This window comes from Leptinotarsa decemlineata, unplaced genomic scaffold (genome assembly GCF_025532065.1).
Source record: "Leptinotarsa decemlineata unplaced genomic scaffold, Ldec_3_MD MMD2_tig00026330_RagTag_RagTag, whole genome shotgun sequence".
NCBI lineage: Eukaryota > Metazoa > Arthropoda > Insecta > Coleoptera > Chrysomelidae > Leptinotarsa > Leptinotarsa decemlineata.
Window position 1 is genome coordinate 5,272,572 of NW_027412690.1, and position 18,832 is coordinate 5,291,403.

Genomic DNA, 18,832 nt, shown 5'->3' on the forward strand with positions numbered 1-18,832 from the left:
TTTCTCCATCCCTTTTTCAATTGTAGAATACTGTCATATACAAGAAACCAATAATCATAAATCGAATATATTGTTTCACTAATAACAGTACAGTGGTCTCTCCTTTCTATTCAGATGCTCGAACATCAAGCAATGTATATCTTCGTCGGCAACAAGAAGTGTTGAATCGAAATGTAGATATGGAGAAAATTGTCTCGGATTGATAGTATCAAGTAGAATTCAAAATAAAAAACCGTAGGCTTCAGTTTCAAGTGTTTAGTTGTTCACTAGAATGCCTTGTAATATCACATGACTGAAATATCAGAGATAGCTTCTCAAGAATTCGGAATACTGTTTCGGTCTAAAAACTGTATAGTCAGCAGCAATTCTCATGCTTAATGAAGATGAAATTGGACTTCCATTAGAATAGTGCTTACGTATATGGAATTTCGTACCCAGCATATTCTCAATACAAAGAAACATCCATCCTTTTTACTTTGATGCACTGTTTGGAACATTTGGTGTAGTAATGAATATTAATGGAGTTTTCCCCAACAACAAATCGTTATTTCAACACCTCGACGTGTGTTTTGATCACCAAGTAAATCATCTTCAACAAGAAGATTAAACTTCAAGAGGAAGATTCGATCTTCCTTTTGACGATGATCACTTGGTGATTGAAGCACGTGTCGAGATGTTGAAATAACGATTTGGTGTTGGGGAAAAATCCAGTAATATTCCTGCATCTTATTGAAAAATCCAAACACCAAGAGCAGTGCTAGTATTCTGGTAAATTGAAGGAAGAATCGCATTCAATAAGTACTTCCACGAAAAGTATTCCGTTGACTCAGCCAACTTGGTTCTATAGTGGGCATGGTATCTTAGATCGAATTATAAACATTTCTTGTTATATAAACCTACTGAAACTATTTATTCAAGTAAATGTAACCTGAATCAGGGAGATTCAAATAGAAATTTCATTCGAAATATCATTTTACACCTGCTCCGGATCCCACATCGGCTAGACCGATGGAGAAATCTCCAACATAGCCTATAAACAAGAGTTTGACGCTCGTAAATCACATCCTGCTTCATATCCTTCCATGAACCATCTTGGAACAGGCTGCAAAGAAGCTCCGGAAACAAAAATAGCAATACCATTAAAAAACTCATCCAGGGTAGGATAATGCACGAGACTATTGAAATTGAAAAACATAAGTTACCACCACTATTTAAAGGATATAAATATCTATGAAGTAAAATTTTCCAGTGGTATTTAGATAAAAGTGTTTTTATTCGTTTCATTCAAGTGATCATTAATCACCATAAAGTAGACAAGTCATCAATCACACATGTTAAATGAGTGAAGAACTTTTTGAAAAATATCAACTTTTTTCGCCAATCACAAATCTCTTGTAGAAAACACTTGTTTTCACTACCTGAGTCCACGTTTCTGTTCCTGTTGTTCACTGGAAAATATATATTTCAAAACAAAATGTCAGTCCATTTCACGTTCAGTTCCACGTCTGAGAACATATTTTGAAGTAGGAAATTCTCAAGGTTTAGTTGCTATTGAAAATAACTGAAACACAACTTTGAAATTATGGACTTACTCATCTGTGATTGGCTTCGTGGTAGTGGATTATGAATCTGGCCATTTATAGTTGGTTTGAAGGTGTGAATTATGGGTAATTTTGGCTACTTACTCAACAAAAACCAGTAAAATGATAAATGCGTGAATATTTCTACATGACCATAATAAGAAAATAAATAAGTTTTTATGCGACAATTGCCAAAAAAAATTAACTTTTTTCACCATTGTCAAATAGACTGATATCTACGGACATTATTGGCTGACCATAAAGTAATGGTATTCTGGAGATAACCTTCGACTCAATTTCTTCAACTATCAACTACGAACTGCCCAGATTCCGAGTAGAGAGAATTGGGTTCTCTGGATAGATGAAAAACTAAGAGCGAATAGCTGTTGGTGCCAAAAATGGCACTTCTCCATAGAAATAATTCACAAGATGTATTTGGTTTGGCAACACCGCCCTGGAAGGTAATGAAACTACTGGCTTTCTTGCGAAGGACAGCGGTTTCATTGGTGTAGAACCTGTTAATCGCTTCACTTCATACGTTGCCGAAAGAACACCTGGATTGCAGAGTTTCAGACTATTGGCCCAATTTCTCTGGATTGGTGCATCCCAAGTCGATAAAACATCCTTGGATGTATGTTACCAAACAATTGTTGGACTACAGCAGAGATAACTTACGGTTACTCACAGGTCACTGTGGTCTATATCATCATATACAGAGACTTGTACTGTTGAAAGATGGTGCATGGTGTATTTGTTTGCAAGATAATGAAATAGCACAGAACATACTTCTTGTCTGCTCCGCACTGTTATCCGTTGACCTGTGAGCTGGACTTTGGACCTACCTATCTACTAACAATGTTCATCAATAAACGTGTATCAGTGTTTTATAGACCCTTCCAACTTAATTACAATGAAAGGCCATTCCTTCATTTTTGGATGTTTCTCTCTCGGAAACCCTCAACATAAAATCTGGTTTTGTCCAGGATTTCATATTTTCTCCATCCCTTTTTCAATTGTAGAATACTGTCATATACAAGAAACCAATAATCATAAATCGAATATATTGTTTCACTAATAACAGTACAGTGGTCTCTCCTTTCTATTCAGATGCTCGAACATCAAGCAATGTATATCTTCGTCGGCAACAAGAAGTGTTGAATCGAAATGTAGATATGGAGAAAATTGTCTCGGATTGATAGTATCAAGTAGAATTCAAAATAAAAAACCGTAGGCTTCAGTTTCAAGTGTTTAATTGTTCACTAGAATAGCTTCTCAAGAATTCGGAATACTGTTTCGGTCTAAGAACTGTATAGTCAGCAGCAATTCTCATGCTTAATGAAGATGAAATTGGACTTCCATTAGAATAGTGCTTACGTATATGGAATTTCGTACCCAGCATATTCTCAATACAAAGAAACATCCATCCTTTTTACTTTGATGCACTGTTTGGAACATTTGGTGTAGTAATGAATATTAATGGAGTTTTCCCCAACAACAAATCGTTATTTTAACACCTCGACGCGTGTTTCGATCACCAAGTAATCATCTTTAACAAGAAGATTAAACTCGACGCGTGTTTCGATCACCAAGTAATCATCTTCAACAGGAAGATTAAACTTCAAGAAGAAGATTTGATCTTCCATTTGAAGATGATCACTTGGTGATTGAAGCACGTGTCGAGGTGTTGGAATAACGATTTGGTGTTGGAGAAAATTCCAGTAATATTCCTGCAACTTATTGAAAAATCCAAACACCAAGAGCTGTGCTAGTATTCTGGTAAATTGATGGAAGAATCGCATTCAATAAGTACTTCCACGAAAAGTGTTCCGTATCTTAAATCGAATTATAAACATTTCTTGTTATATAAACCCTGAAACTATTTATTCAAGCAAATGTAACCTGAATCAGGGAGATTCAAATAGAAATTTCATTCGAAATATCATTTTACACCTGTTCCGGATCCCACATCGGCTAGACCGATGAAGAAATCTCCAACATAACCTATAAACAAGAGTTTGACGCTCGTAAATCACATCCTGCTTCATATCCTTCCATGAACCATCTTGGAACAGGCTGCAAAGAAGCTCCGGAAACAAAAATAGCAATACCATTAAAAACTCCTCCAGGGTAGGATAATGCACGAGACTATTGAAATTGAAAAACATAAGTTACCACCACTCTTCAAAGGATATAAATATCTATGAAGTCTCCGAAGACTATAAGCGTATGAAATTCCTGGTTCTGATAGAAACACCAAAGCCTTGACTCCCATGTGAGATATCTCATTCTCAAGTACGTGCAGCAAATACTTGATGAACAAACAACAACCGGTCTATCAGTGGTCATCACTACCAAGTGAAATTATTTTCAGAGGAATTCTGTTATATGTGGGACTAATTTCAATTTATATTCGCATGTTCTCAGAAATATATTTTTTTTAAAGTACACTCAGAGTTCTGCACTTTCTCGTTCTCCATTTGCCATAACAATGACTGGTAGGTTACCGACAATTCCAAGAGTTCCAACTCCAGCTGGATATATAATCTTGACAACTCTATTGCACGACATATTTCAGAGAGTAAGTCCCCTTACTGATCCTTGAGTAACTCCAGATGGGAGCAGTCTATCCTTGAGATAGCGGTTGATTGAGTTCACCAAGTTTTTGTTACATCTACTGTGATGACCAGGTACAAATTTGCTTTCGTTTCTGTTACGATATTGTTCACTATTTTAATGGTTTGTATTGTTGATCGCGATTTATTGAATTCACAATGTGAAGTGTGTATCTTGTTTTCTTATTGTACCACTGTTTCTACGCCGAAAAAGACATTCATAAAAATACATCTCACAAGCGATGTCAAACAGTTGTGGAACGTTTTGATCTGCCAGAAACATCGCCACTGTCTGTGAGAGTATGCAGGAGAATGTCGGGCTTTTGCAGACCACAACTTGAAGAATCTTGCGTCGTGCACCCGTACAAAATTCAACTAACCCAGGACCTAGGAACGTGTATTCGCTCGATGGGTTCTGGATCAGTTGGTAATTGACCCTAATTTTCATGAAAAAATCATTTTCAGCGATGAGTCCCAATTCTGAATGAATGGGTATTCATACAGATGAGATTCAGGAGCATCCAATGCATCCCGAAAAAGTCACTGTTTGGTGTGGATTTTTAGATTTTGGGCTTGCGGCGTCATCGGTCCATATTTCTCTGAGAACGACGTTGACCAGGTCATCACTGTCAACGGCGATGATCAGCACTATACACTATAGGACGCTTATAACAACTTCTTTAGTTTAAACGATCTGAACACCAACGACATGTGGTGTCATCAGGACGGCGCTACATGCCACACAGCTCATTCCACATTGGATATTCTGTAGGAGCGATTGGAGGGTATAGTCATCTCATGTAGAGGTGATGTGAACTGGCCACCGAGATCGTGCGATTTGGCCCCGTTAGACTTTTTCTTGTGAGGTTTCTCAAGTCGCAGGTGTACGCGAATGAGCCACAAAGTACAGCGGTCTTCAAAGCCAACATTACCCATGGGAGCGGTCAAATTCAGCCTGATTTATGCGCAAGAGTCATGGAAAATGGAATATTTCGGATGGGGACATTTGAACGAAGCACTTAATGAAAGACACATGATTGATCATGTCATTTAAATGGAAAACAAAAGAATATTATTAGTATTTCATAAAACAAAGCAAGGAATGCAAGTAATCGACTAGATAATGACCTCTTTGACGTCAAAATGCTTAAACAGCAATTAAGTTGAATAGAGTTCAGGCAAATAACAGGATTATCCTTTGAACAAAACAAAACATTTTTTATCAGAATTATCCAGTCTATGTTTATGTCTATGCTTCTGCTTTTGTGCCTATATGCCATTGCACCCTTGTAATCCGAAAACAGTCACGTCGTGATATGTGTGAACCGTCTAATAAATCATTATACAACGGACACTGAATCCTGCCAGGAATGCCCTTTCACTGAACGCATCATTAGCCTCCTTCGATGTGGAGGTGACAAGGTCAAGGAATTACATCTGCGAAACCCGACATTCGAATTAGTTTCAGTGTTGGAAGGTCGACATTTTGCGGCTTGATGTGACGGAGGGTTCGACTTGGAAATTCTTGAGAAAACTGATTAGATGGTCGTTAAAGTTCCACCAAGCATCCGGAGGCTGGGGAAATATCAACTGTGATCGGGCTCCAGAGATAACAGTGCACCACGTGTCTGTCTGGTTGGGATCCATCTTATTTTTTTGCGGTAATTAAAGAGATAGAAAGCTATTACTCGGGAGAATGGTTGCGGATTATAGTCGGTTTGCCGAAATGAGGCGGTCTGTAATAATAAATGTTATTGCTGTATAAAATATTTGAGATGTAGATAGTTGTGAATAACATTATGTTCAACCTTTGTCGGCGATATCTAAGTAATCTCTTTTCGTTCCTTTCACTTCATCATTCGACTAAAATTCTTCTGTAGAATAAAAAAAATCAGAGTGAAGAATAAATAAAATAGTTGAAAAATATTTTTCACATGAAACGTGTTGGAACTAATAAAAAAAAGAAAGACAAATTACTAGTTTCAAATGAATATTATATATTCATGAATATCGTTATAACTGTATTCGCATTTGAGTCATATTTTTGTTCAAAGCCTTCTCAAATGATACTAGTTGATGTCACTAAACTTGCTAAAGTATGTAAGTTTTTATGTTACTGAAAATTTGCGCGAAAAGAATGTTGCCTACAGAAATTACTATGCCTGCCTGGTTACAACTGGTTTTGATGTGTGGTTATTTCATTTCAATATTTAAAAAAACATTTTTATGTATGATACATGGTATATATACAGGTATTCACAGGTTTTTTTATGACTAGAAATGTAGAGGAAAGTTTTATTGTAAACGAAATGTACTATAATAATGTAAAAATAATTCCCTGACCAAACGTTTCGTGTCAACACGACCACCATCAACTTCGTTTCTCAAATACGCCCTGTATCTTTTATTACATTGTTGAAGCGATGAAATCACAATTCAGTGATATATCACACATTATATTTTCATATCCTTTTGTTTAAAATAAGTAGCATCATCAGAGATAACAGTGAATATTTGGGGGAAAATGAAACCCATACAAAAATTAAATTCTTCATGACAAACTCCAATTGACGATTTGTTGAATACACATGAGTTGTCTGTCCATACAATTTCTGTGATAATTTTCTAGCATGAAAGGTGTAATGTTTTACCATGCATGTCTAATTTTTGTTTGAGATGGTCAATATCTGTACTAGGTGTTAAAAAAATTGTCTTGTATGCATCTCCAGACCAAAATTCAAAGTTTAAAGATCTGGTGACTGGGTGAGACAAGCAATTGGTCCATTGTTCACAATCTATTTCGTTCATGTCAAAGAAGGAATTCCATATGTTTCTGCATGAATCAATAGCATATCAGTTCTTTCGTCTTTTGTATAAATTTTTTCTAGGTTTTCTTCTCATAACATTGTACGCTTATATAATCGGCTACCTATCGAATTGACATCACTACCACCACTTGGTTTCAAGAAAAATCTGAAGAGATATATGTTTCAATCCGGTTCTCTCTTTTATAAAACATTATCAGTTGATACCAATACCTCATATTTATTTACCATAAATATGTACGAAATAACAAAATTATCATTATATTATTATATTAAATTTCCTTTATGTTTATGACATGACTATTCACATTTAAAATATAAAATTCTCATTGTTTATCAATATTCTGTATCACTCGAATCTGGCAACATTAAAAACAATCAATATTCTGAATATTACAATAACTAATGAAATTTGGAACAATCATGTGATACAAATCAATTCAAAGAACTCAGATTATAAAAAGAAAACAAAAAAAGAAGAAAAAAAACACATCAAAGGTGCTGTTTCGTTCCCTCCTGTTCACAAAATCACAAGTGATTTTGGCGAAATTGAGAACGCGTGTGAATCGTTGTATTCATGGACGTGCCACTATATGGGTGTCTGCAATATGCTTTGTAATGTCCGTTGTGAGTAGTCCCACTGTGATTTGAAAGTGCATATAGATTATAACGACAAGGAGCCACATTCTCATTTATTCGTTTTTCCACCCTCTTTTCTGCTCTTTAGACGATCTTATCTTTTTCTTCTTTTTTTCATCAAGCTCGTTTGCGAAATATTTTGTATTGATATGAGTCAGTTTTTGTTGGTTGGAGGGAAGAGCAATAATATCTGTTGTGATTTATCATGTGCAGATGTCGAATTCTGCCATTTGTTAGGTTAGGTTAGTATCTTTTGTAATGAGTAACCTTTCAATGAAAGCATTTATTATTATTTTTATTATTATATAATCGAATGCATAATCGTCTGGCAGTTATATCAACAACTCATTTGATCATCCTGCTATAAAAACGGTCAATGAAGTAAGATGCTAATAAATTGTACCAAATTACACAACAATCGTATTTTGACCAAAAAACTAATACTTTTGTTACTTCCAGGATTGAAAATTATAAAAATATTCCGTATGAAAATTGATTCAGAAGAAATCAGCCTCCAAACAAAAATAACTGTAATACAAAAATTTTCTAGAACGAAAAATACGAATGTTTTTTGTGTTAGGGTATGTTTTAATTGAAATTATTTGGTAATTTCTGTGGTATTCGGTTGAATAGGTTTCGAAGAAATCAAAAGATATTACAATATAACTAACGACATGACCGTAATTAAATATGGTTGTCACTGATGATGCTAGTTATTTCGAATGAAACGCTTTAAAAATATATCAATTATAGTAAAGCACTGAATTGTGATTTTTTTACTTTCGTGACCATGTTGCCACGAAACATATGTTAAAAATTTATTGTTATATTGTTACAGTATATTTCGAATACGATACATGTTTTTTTCTGTTTTTTTATATTTTCTGAAATAACAATTATATTCGTGAAAATAGATTTCCCTGTATAATTCGCGAACAGCGAAAGTTCCTGTGTTTTCCTTCGATCAGTCTACTGATAGTCTACCACAATAGTTACCTTTTTATCATTCAATCGTTCTCATATCTTTACCACGAGATGAAGAAAACGGTAATGTGCTTACCTAATAGATTAGGCACATTACCTGTCATTCTCAAAATACTCCAAATACTCATTGCCTGAAAATCAACAAACGTACAAGTGAACGTTATAGTTTATTGTCTCATTATCTTTTGTACGTTGAAAATTTATAATGTTCATCAATTCCATACCCTATAAAAATAATCAAGCAAATACAACAACCAGAACATCACTAATCGGCAAGTTGATTGCAATAACAAAAACTTACCAACCAAGCCTAGTGTAAAAGCTAGCCACCCAATAAACGATCGTCAGAGCTATAGCATGATGGTAAAAAAGTTCTGGTAAAATTACTGACTGTAGTATTCAATGAGACGTTGAGCACCAGAGTGGCTCCCTTGGACTGTATTTTCAAAAGGGATCCTTTAAAGGCATCGCTACCTACCGAACTGATCACCATGATGTTTTGGAAAGGGCTCAAGTTCTTTCGGGATTACTTTTCAGTCAGAAAGAAGTCGAAAGTGCATGATATTTATCACATAATTAGAAAAACAAGAACCTCAATGATTTATGAAATGGAATAGATTCAACTGCATTGATAAAATTCATATAATGATGATAAAAATTACACACCACGTTAGTTTTGATGAACTTGACTATGACTTGAAAAATTACCAATTCAATAAATAATATCTATTTTTGAATAAAAATTTTGGTTCTACGTGTTTTCGTTATCAGGCCATGAAAAATCTAGTTCATTTCCTGATGACGCCGACTTGATTGATGGAATGTGCGTCGAAAAGAGTTTTATAGTGCTTCAGTTCTGGTGTTTGGAGGCAGTGGCTTCTTTGGATCTATTCCATGCCGGAGATTTCAGTTCTTCTCTTCAGTTCAGGGGTATTTGAGTTTATTCTCCACGAACAAAGAAATGTCATTCTGTTCAGTATAGAAACGATTAATGGAATATCAAATTCATTTTATAGGTAATTGTCACTGACCCATGAAGTATATAATTCCATATTGATTTTTGACAAAAATTTGAATTAACATAAACATTACATGACTGCATTCAAATAATATAAGGTGCATACCTACCGAGTTTTTCAAAATGATTTGATAGATAATTTGAAAGAACTGATTACGCTTCTTGTTTCTTATTAAACTCCTCTTAAGGAGTCCTGGTGATAATTTTACTGTTACTAACAATATTAGTTGTTTTCCAATTCGATGAAATTTTATAATTTTCATCGCCAGCGATATATTTTTACTAGTCATCTCACAAGTCGTCTCGTACCTTATAATAATAATGGTGAAGTGCATTCTGGAAACATATCAGTACTTGTGTGAGAAAATCCATCTCTATCTTTATGGTGTCAGTTTCATCTCTTATAAAAAGAATAAAAACTGGTACTTACGAACAAAGATATTGGACATCAAAGTTGCAGGCAAGCAAAACATCACAACCAGAATATCTGCAATGGCCAAGTTGACAATGAAAAAGTTCGTCACTGTCCTCATACGTGGCGACCGAAAAACAACTGCAATCACAAAAAAGTTCCCAACCAGACCCAGGGCAAAAACCAGGAGATACGCTACGCAGTAAACCGTCGTCATAGCCATAGTATGACGGTAGAAGAGTTCCGGCAGTAATACCGACTCCGTAGTGTTCATCGAGGCATTAAGCACCAAAGTGGCTCCGTTGGACTGTATCTCCAGGAGGGATTTTTTGTGGGCATCGCTGCTCTCTGTATGAGTCTGCATGATGTTGTGGAAAGGACTCAAGTACTCAAGCATCTCGTCTGGATCGCGCGACAGTTCTAAATCAACGGTTTCAAAGTTAGAACTAGCGAAAATATCATCCCCGGAATCTGTATCGAAAAGCAATTTGGAAAACAGCATTGATATGCCACGTTTCTCACCCATATGTTGGAGCCGCTACTTCACATAACTTTGGGAAAGCCAGTGAAAAGTTCTCGTGAAAATCGCACACCGCATCCGCGGGGTGGACTGTCACGGGGCGCGAGTTTGTTCGAAGTGCTAGACGACGCGACGCTGAGAATCACGTTGCAGTTGCGTGGGAGAGGGTTGCATAGGCGGCTGCGTCGGAGTTTCGGTTTAGAACAGTGGTGGCTTTGACGATATGCCCCTAAAGAAGCTTTTTTTACACTCGCATGATGATTTGATGTGTAATGGAGATATCTATCAGTATGTGTTTTCTTCCGATAAATATTTGTATCAACTTGATCTGACGACCTGTCCAACATTACATCAAGGAAAGTGAGTTGACCTTCTTGTAAAATCTTTATTGGGAACTTCATTTTCGGTTCCTGTTCGTTGATATAATTGAAAAAAATATTCAAAGTTTTCATTCCAAACAGAAAAGATTTCGTCAACATATCTCCACCAAACAGACTGTTCTGGTGAGTCTCAACAGATGGTCCGTCAAAAAGTTTTCATATATATGTTGATCAAGAAATAAAGGAGAACGCATAGTCATGCCAAATTCTTGTTGATAGAAATCATCTCCATATTGAAAATGAGTTTCGTCCATACATATTCTCAAAAGTTGTCAAGTGAACTGATGTCAACTGAAAATTTATGTCAACTTTTCAGTTGATATAAATTGTACCAATTCGGTGAGTAAGTTCCATATAAACACACAGTGCTTTTCAGATAAAATGAAACAAATAGCGTTTTTTCTCAATGTTTGATTAGAATTTGATGTGTTCTCTTTAACCAAGCACTGGCAGAATGAAAATAACTTACAAACGATTAATATTCCTGGGTTTAGCCTTGTAAATTATTTTTGTAGAAAAATCAATGAAATGGAAGGGGTAGCTATTCATTGAAGACAAAAAAATATATCATTGAAACCCTCAATTTGAATTCATTCACTGTGGAAATTAATTCATGGGACCGACCTCTTCTGAACATTATAACTGATAAACTTCTGAAATCTACAAGTGTATATGATAAGGCTCGTCTGAAAGCAGCAATAATCAAGGAATCAGGTGCTTGGCTGAATGCTTCACCTGTTGCATCTCTTGGAACACTATTAGACGATGAATCTTTCAGAATAGCAGTAGCACTTAGGATGAGTTTATCTATTTGTGTGCCTCATACTTGTGTTTGCGGTAATATAGTTGATGAGAAAGGTACACATGGTTTAAGTTGCAGGAGAAGTGCAGGGCGTACATCTCGACATCACCAAGTAAACGACATGTTGTCAGCAGATGTTCCTGCAATTCTGGAACCCTTAGGTACTAGTCGAGATGATGGTAAACGACCAGATGGTATGTCTCTCATACCATGGAAATACGGTAAACCTGTGGTATGGAACTTCACTTGCGTTGACACGGAGAGAGTTATTCTGAAAATCTAGAGAAGAAAATTGGATTGGATAACTAAGGAAACACTCGCTACATGAATAGCATTTTACAAGTGTTGTTCATGACGAAGAACTTCAAGAACGAGGTTTTAATAATGAACGAGAACGGGAATGTTTTCTATTTATTCATCAAACTCAAACACCTGTTCATGCAGCTGCAGTTTCATAAGAATGTATCATCTTTCCCTCCAACCGATTTCCTGGAGTTATGAAGTCCACTAGATACTCGTTAGGACAACAAGAGGATTGTTTCGAATTCTTGGGGTTCTTGTTGAATACTCTTCGTGAGTAAAACAATAGCAAAATCAATACTTCTGACCGCTCTGGATTAAATGATTCCGTACACTACATCCCGTCTTGTGTTTGTGAATATTTTGCTGGAAAAATCCTCACTTGTTTACTTTTTATTGAATGTTCAAGAGGTAGCGAAAACTTATGTGAATTTCTGGAACTTCATCTAGCTTTTCCTAATATGAATAATAAACAGTCCGTGTCTTAAATCATCTGAAAATAGAACAGGTGATGATCGACTGTATTACCAAACATGTGTCAAACTAACTGACTGTTATAAGGAAACAAGTGTAGCTGAGGTACCAGTTGATCTAATAATAACACTGATGATCTTCAAACAAGACTCAACCTCTGATGGAAGCAAAAAACTCTTTGTAATGTTCGAAATAGATGAGTATTTCAATCTAGCAGACCACTAATATAATATTCATGCAGTCATTGTACACTGTGGTTCTGGCGTTGAATTTGGTTATTATCACGCCTTGGTCAAAGACGAAACGGACTGGTTTAAGTTTGATGATAGTCGTGTCACGAAGTGTTCTGGCGATGTATTGAATCTATTGGAGCCTCTGGAGACACCCTACATTTTGTTTCATGAGAGAGAGGACATTGGTAGATTAAGATCTTCAGATGATGTGGTGCTGCAGGTTTCTCCGGGTTTTCCTGCAGCTGAAAAAGCAAATGCGCCACTGGAATCAATGAAGTCGCCCCGGAGCGCCAATTAATTTTTATTGTTGTTTCTATTTTTATCGTTGTTTTATAATTTCGCAAATTCTGAGTTCTCTGGCATTTTGAATCAGGACCTGAAAACATCACCTTAATGAAATGGATAAAAACACTTCTGTCTGATTTCCACTAGTTAATTTTATTTATACGTCTGGTTTTGAGTTTGACCCCATTTTCAAGTATAAAACTAAAATGTTAAATTTAAAAACTCAGTTATATCGGTATTTTATAGGTAAGATAGAAGGACAGGTATTTAAACGAACCAGGGTGCCAACTGCAAAATTCAACACTGAAGATTATAGGGGTTGTCAAAGTTATAAATTCAAGAGTGGAGACCTACATAAATCGAGTTGCTCGTTTAGGGGTATATGTTTCATGTTTTCAACTGATTTGTTAATTTCCAAGCCTTCCAACAAATTAACTTTTTCCCTTTATTACATATGTGTAGGATTTTGAGGTGATCTTCACTTATGGTGTGTTTTGTTTTTTGAACATGTTTATACATTGTAGATTTTTTGCCCAAACAGACGTTTTCGCGGTGCCTTACGTCAAATTTTCTACCGGTTTGGTCTGTATATCCTGCAGAGAATTCCTTACATACTATTCTATATACCAGATTTTATCATTCTATCTTGTTTGGATTTGGTATTAAACTGAGTTCTGCCTGAGCTATTTTTATTCATGGAAGCTGTTGTTATTTTGTATTCAAAGAAGTGATTTTGAATATTTTCTGATAGTTGATGTTATTATATATACATAAATTGGTTTCACTGCAGTTTGGGTATAATTTACTTGTAAGTGTTTCATGAGTTTCTCCTGATATTACCTTTTCTATTAAATAAACCATCATACGATATCCATTATTTCTATTTCCTCCAAGGACATTAAAAATATTCTGAAACAAATACAAGCAAAGTAATTCGAAATTAACATATATTACAGTGACTCGTAGTTTTACTGCTGGTAGCTCAACCACAACTACGGTAATGGAAATTGTCAGTGGCATAGTCGACTTTGGACAGCTGAATCATACGGCTATCACGTTCTGCGACCTCTCGAAACCCTTCGACTGTGTCGATCATGACATCCTACTGGAAAAAATGTATTCCTACGGAATAAAAGGCTCTCCAAGGCTCTCTAATGGGCCACTTTTATTTATTATTTATGCTTATGAGCTAAGCAACTTCATGACTCCCTTCAAATGTGATCTCTTTGCCGATAATACGTCATTCAAATGTTCGAGTCCAGATTACCACGTTTTATTAGATCGATCTGAAGAAATTGAAGAAAAAGTTGAAACATGCTTCAGAGCTTACAATTTGAAACTGAATAATGACAAAGGCTTCTCGTAACGACCCGTCAGTGTGAACAACTAGATCAGAATGTAGAGTTATTTGGTGTGACTTTGGACTGTAAATTGAATTGAAATGCTTATATAGAACAATTGAAACATAAACAGTTCAGGCATATTCCAAATCACGAAACTTTGAGAACAGTTCATTTCTGTTTCAGTCTCATATGGGTTATGCCATTTTACTGTGAGGAAAATCCTCGGCTGCTAATACGATTTTTGTTCACCAAAAAAAGCAACATATTAGGTTATTTTATTCATAGCTTTTGCATCACTTTGATCACTGTTCCCAAGAATGAAGACACCCATGGAAGGATGGCGTTCACTAACGATTGAGGAGATAAAATCCAAATCGCTGAGAGACATTTGGAACATATCAAAAACTGTATACCGGAACTGCCTGAAGGATTGAAATAAACGCTAGCACAAGTGTATTATATCTGAGGGAAACTACTATGAAGAGGATAGAATAGAAATTGAATAATCAATAAATATTTTTTCAGGAAGATGCAAATTCTCCTAATCTTTTGAACAGACTTCATACGATTGTTACTCAACATAGCCACAGAAGGCCACCAAGACAAGCAGTGTGTCGATGACTCGACTGAGTTGATCTAAGTACGACCGCACATAGGAAATATTCGTCAACAAAAGAGTATAAATCCCAAACCAATCTTCAGGTGATCAATCGATTTATTACTGCTACTGGAACGAAATTCTTCTGCAAGAATTGTATCTATCTGCTTGTGGGGACGTTGGAAACGGTAAATGTTTCGAATTTCTGAACAAAATATTAATTTTCTAGAAACTTAGTTTCAATTATTTATCAACTTCTGAATGTGAGCAACTTCCCTGAAGTTCTAAAACACCTCATTTCCCAGACGAAGTGAATTACCTTTATAATTCCTCTGAAGTAACGAGACAATAAAATGATCGTAAAGCGACTTCCGACAAAACTCCAGAAAACCGCTGAAACCACTAAATGTGTCTAAAGCAGGGAGTCCCTTACACTACATCACCAATTAAATTGATCAGACTGAAAATTTGTTCTGAACGAATTAAAGAGTTGTAAACCTGTTACACTTAGGTCAACCTAAGATTACACATACGTTATCAATGAAATATGGAATAAAAAAAATACTGTCATGAAACACCATTCCATTGATGAAAAAAATTAACAGAGAAATGTTTCGTCTACGACTTTGGTAGATGCGAAGAAGCAATAGATGAAGGGCATGGGTTGCTCTCACATCAGAAACTACATTCGAGATTCGAGTCTACCGTTATATTCCATTAATAGCGTGTGTGGCTTCACTTCTGTTGGTTGAATTGAATAACCTATCTTTACGAATGTAGTTTGAAACTACAATTCAATACTGTGAGTATCTATACCTTCTTTGAGTGCATGTTCCATTAGTACTGATTTTGCATTTTGCTCCAGACGATTAATTTCTCTCATGTTCAGAAGGCTTTTTTGTGATTTCAATATAGACACCGAACCACAACTACTACACTCTGCGATCCTTTGCTGACTATAGGTAGTCCCAGAAGTATCCGGTCCAACAAACAATAAACAAAGATTTTGGAAAAAAATTAATTCATTTCCGATACCGTTTTTATAATAGAACAATTAAAACTGTCTGCTCCTCAAAATAGTCATTAACTGTCTACATCACTTCTTCATCGTTGAAAAATATTTGACCACTGTGTCATTTTTCAAGTTTAGGAACAGAAAATAATCTGAGGTGGCAAAATCTGGCGAATAGGACACATGAGGTGGCAATTCAAACTTTAATTTGGTAATTTTGGTCATACAATAATGAATTTGTGAGCTGGTGCATTGGGTGATATGAATAATACCGGAGTATAAACTCCGAGATTGGCGTGAAGTTATCCACAGATTTCTGGCCATACATGCTGACGTAGAGGAAAATAAAAATCTGTGGTTGGGATTATTAGCACCTGTACTAATATCTGTGGCTGGAAATACCTATTCACTATAGGTTGAAGGTGGAATTATTAAAACTATTTTAACAAGTTCTATTCTGACAAGAAAACAGTTTTCACTATATCGATCTACCCAAGATTCTATAAGAGTTATGTGATTTTCATGAATACAAGGAATCTCAAAAAATGAGTCTGATTGTTTCAACAATTTTTTTTTCGAAATCTCTTCAGATGACAGGAAAACTATCATCACCAAGTTAATCTACTCAAGAAACTATGGAAGTTGTGTGATTTTGATGGACGCACATCATGGGATATCATTTTTATATGGGGTATTGGAAAGTAAGTCTAATATTTACAATTTTATTTTTCCCTAAATTTGTATTGTTGATGAGAAAACGATTATCAACGCGTCAATCCACTCAATATTTTATAGAAAAGTTAAACACCAAATAGTCTTAATAATTCCACGTTCAACCTATAGTGAATATGTATTTCCAGCCACAGATATTAGTACGGGTGCTAATAATTTCGCATCCCAACCACAGATTTTTATTTTCCTCTACGTCAGCATATGTGGCCAGAAATCTGTGGATAACTTCACGTCAATAACTCCATGTATGTTCTCATGAGTATGAGTTTGTACTCCATTTCATATGATTAAAAATATTTCGATGTGATGAGTAACTGTTCAGAGTACATAAGAGTAAATACTCGCTATTTGATTTCTATAAACTTGTCAGAGCCTGTTTAGGAGGTAGCAGGGATTCGGCATATTCTCGCATTGCCTTTTATTTGAGCAAATAATTAGCGCGTTGTCTTGTTGTTACAAAGAGTGAAAGCAGTGAGGACGAAAGTAATAAGGGATGCGAATCCCAAATGGGATTTGTGCATATGTTACGTAATTTTCCTGTACTTTTGTCCAAGTCACAAACACCAGCTGTCCGACTATCAAAGTCAAAAGCACTTGAAGCGATGAGAAAACAATGGACGCCTAATTTCGGTTTACGAATAAGTCAAATCTACAAAAAAATTAATAATATCAAATCCAGACTCAAGAAAAAGACTGATATTAATAGAACAGGAAATAAGAAAATTGTTATGCAGGATTGGGAAAAGAATTTTTTGGAAATCATGGAAGGCGATAAAAATCCAGTACTTACAAAGATCACAGGTGATGTGATATTTATAAATAAAAATGTAAATAATGTATCCAAGCTATATTTAATCTAGAACCAAAAAATGTATTTCTGTTAACCCTTCATTGCATGGTTTTTTATATTCGTCTTGTTCATCGGATTGTTTTTGCATGAGAATGAATGGAAAAATATTAAAACAAATTCATTTCATTTCAATACTTTTTTTATGTGTTGTAGAAATGCAACACCATGTGTACGCTATCAATATTTAGGTGGTATGAAACTGAAGAAAACAATAATTTTTTCTGTTCTAACAAAGTCCAACGCCACACTTGGAACAAGTTGTTTGTGAAATTCATGAGTTTAGAACTTTACATCTTACTTTCTTTCTGTCCAAATGGGCCAATATCCAATTGAATCTTGTCTCACGTCTTTGGGAGGTACATGTTGGGTGGGACCCCTCATTTTTTCTTTTGAATGTCTGTTTCAATGGATAAGGACAGTCTACCTCTTTTTTCTCTTTCCCGCTGTGCACCAATTTTACACATACATTCTGCTATTTCTGTTTTGAACTCAGACAAAGTTGGCAATTTGTCAGTACTTGAAGGCTGAACCAAAGCCTGCTTATAAAGTACCCAAGAATTGACTACTGCCAAATCTAACAGATGATAGAACAGTCTGAAATACCACTTTCTACTGCGTAGTAATATTTTGTGTCGTGTCAAATGACTGTCCAACAAAACACCACCAATGTGCCGGTTGTATTCCTTCACAATGTATGGGCAATCCACTTCAATTCTTTCCTTTCTCTTTCTATCGAAACGCTGAACTTTACTCAGAGGTTTTTCTCCATCAAAATTCGATAGGAGTGTTACAGTTTCATTGTCTTTCCAGGCAACATTTGAAATTTCTGTGCACTTATATGAGGCAACATATTCATATGTAGCACCTTTATCTGCTTTTTTCATAGCTTTCTCATATGGCAACTTACAGTTTGATATCCTATTTCTCCGTACAGTACCCAGGCTCAATATTTCTCTTTCAGCTAAGTATGATATCAACGGAATCGAGGTATAATAATTATCGAAGTAAATTCTGTGATTCAGGTTGTCTGGAATCATTTGTGCCAAACGAACCACGAAATTGCTGCTAGCACCCAAATCAGGAACTTCTGTTGAGTAATTGCCATTTTCTTGTCCTGCATAAATTTCAACTCTTGAGCAAATCCTGATACGGAGGATAAAATGAAGAGTTTGAACCCCCACTTATGAGGTTTGAGTGGTAAATATTGCTTCAGAAAATGTATTGCTTTTGTAG

General features: G+C 35.6%; 1 protein-coding gene across 1 annotated transcript in view; it reads right to left on the bottom strand.

Moving 5' to 3' along the window:
- LOC111512591 (neuropeptide SIFamide receptor-like) overlaps positions 1-10,780 on the bottom strand; it is a 200,174-nt gene extending 189,394 nt beyond the window's left edge. The window contains exon 1 of the mRNA XM_074182962.1: positions 10,089-10,780. Within this exon, the coding sequence (XP_074039063.1) occupies positions 10,089-10,596 (508 nt within the window). The 5' untranslated portion in view covers positions 10,597-10,780. The remainder of the gene's footprint in view (positions 1-10,088) is intronic.
- Positions 10,781-18,832: the final 8,052 nt, after the last annotated feature.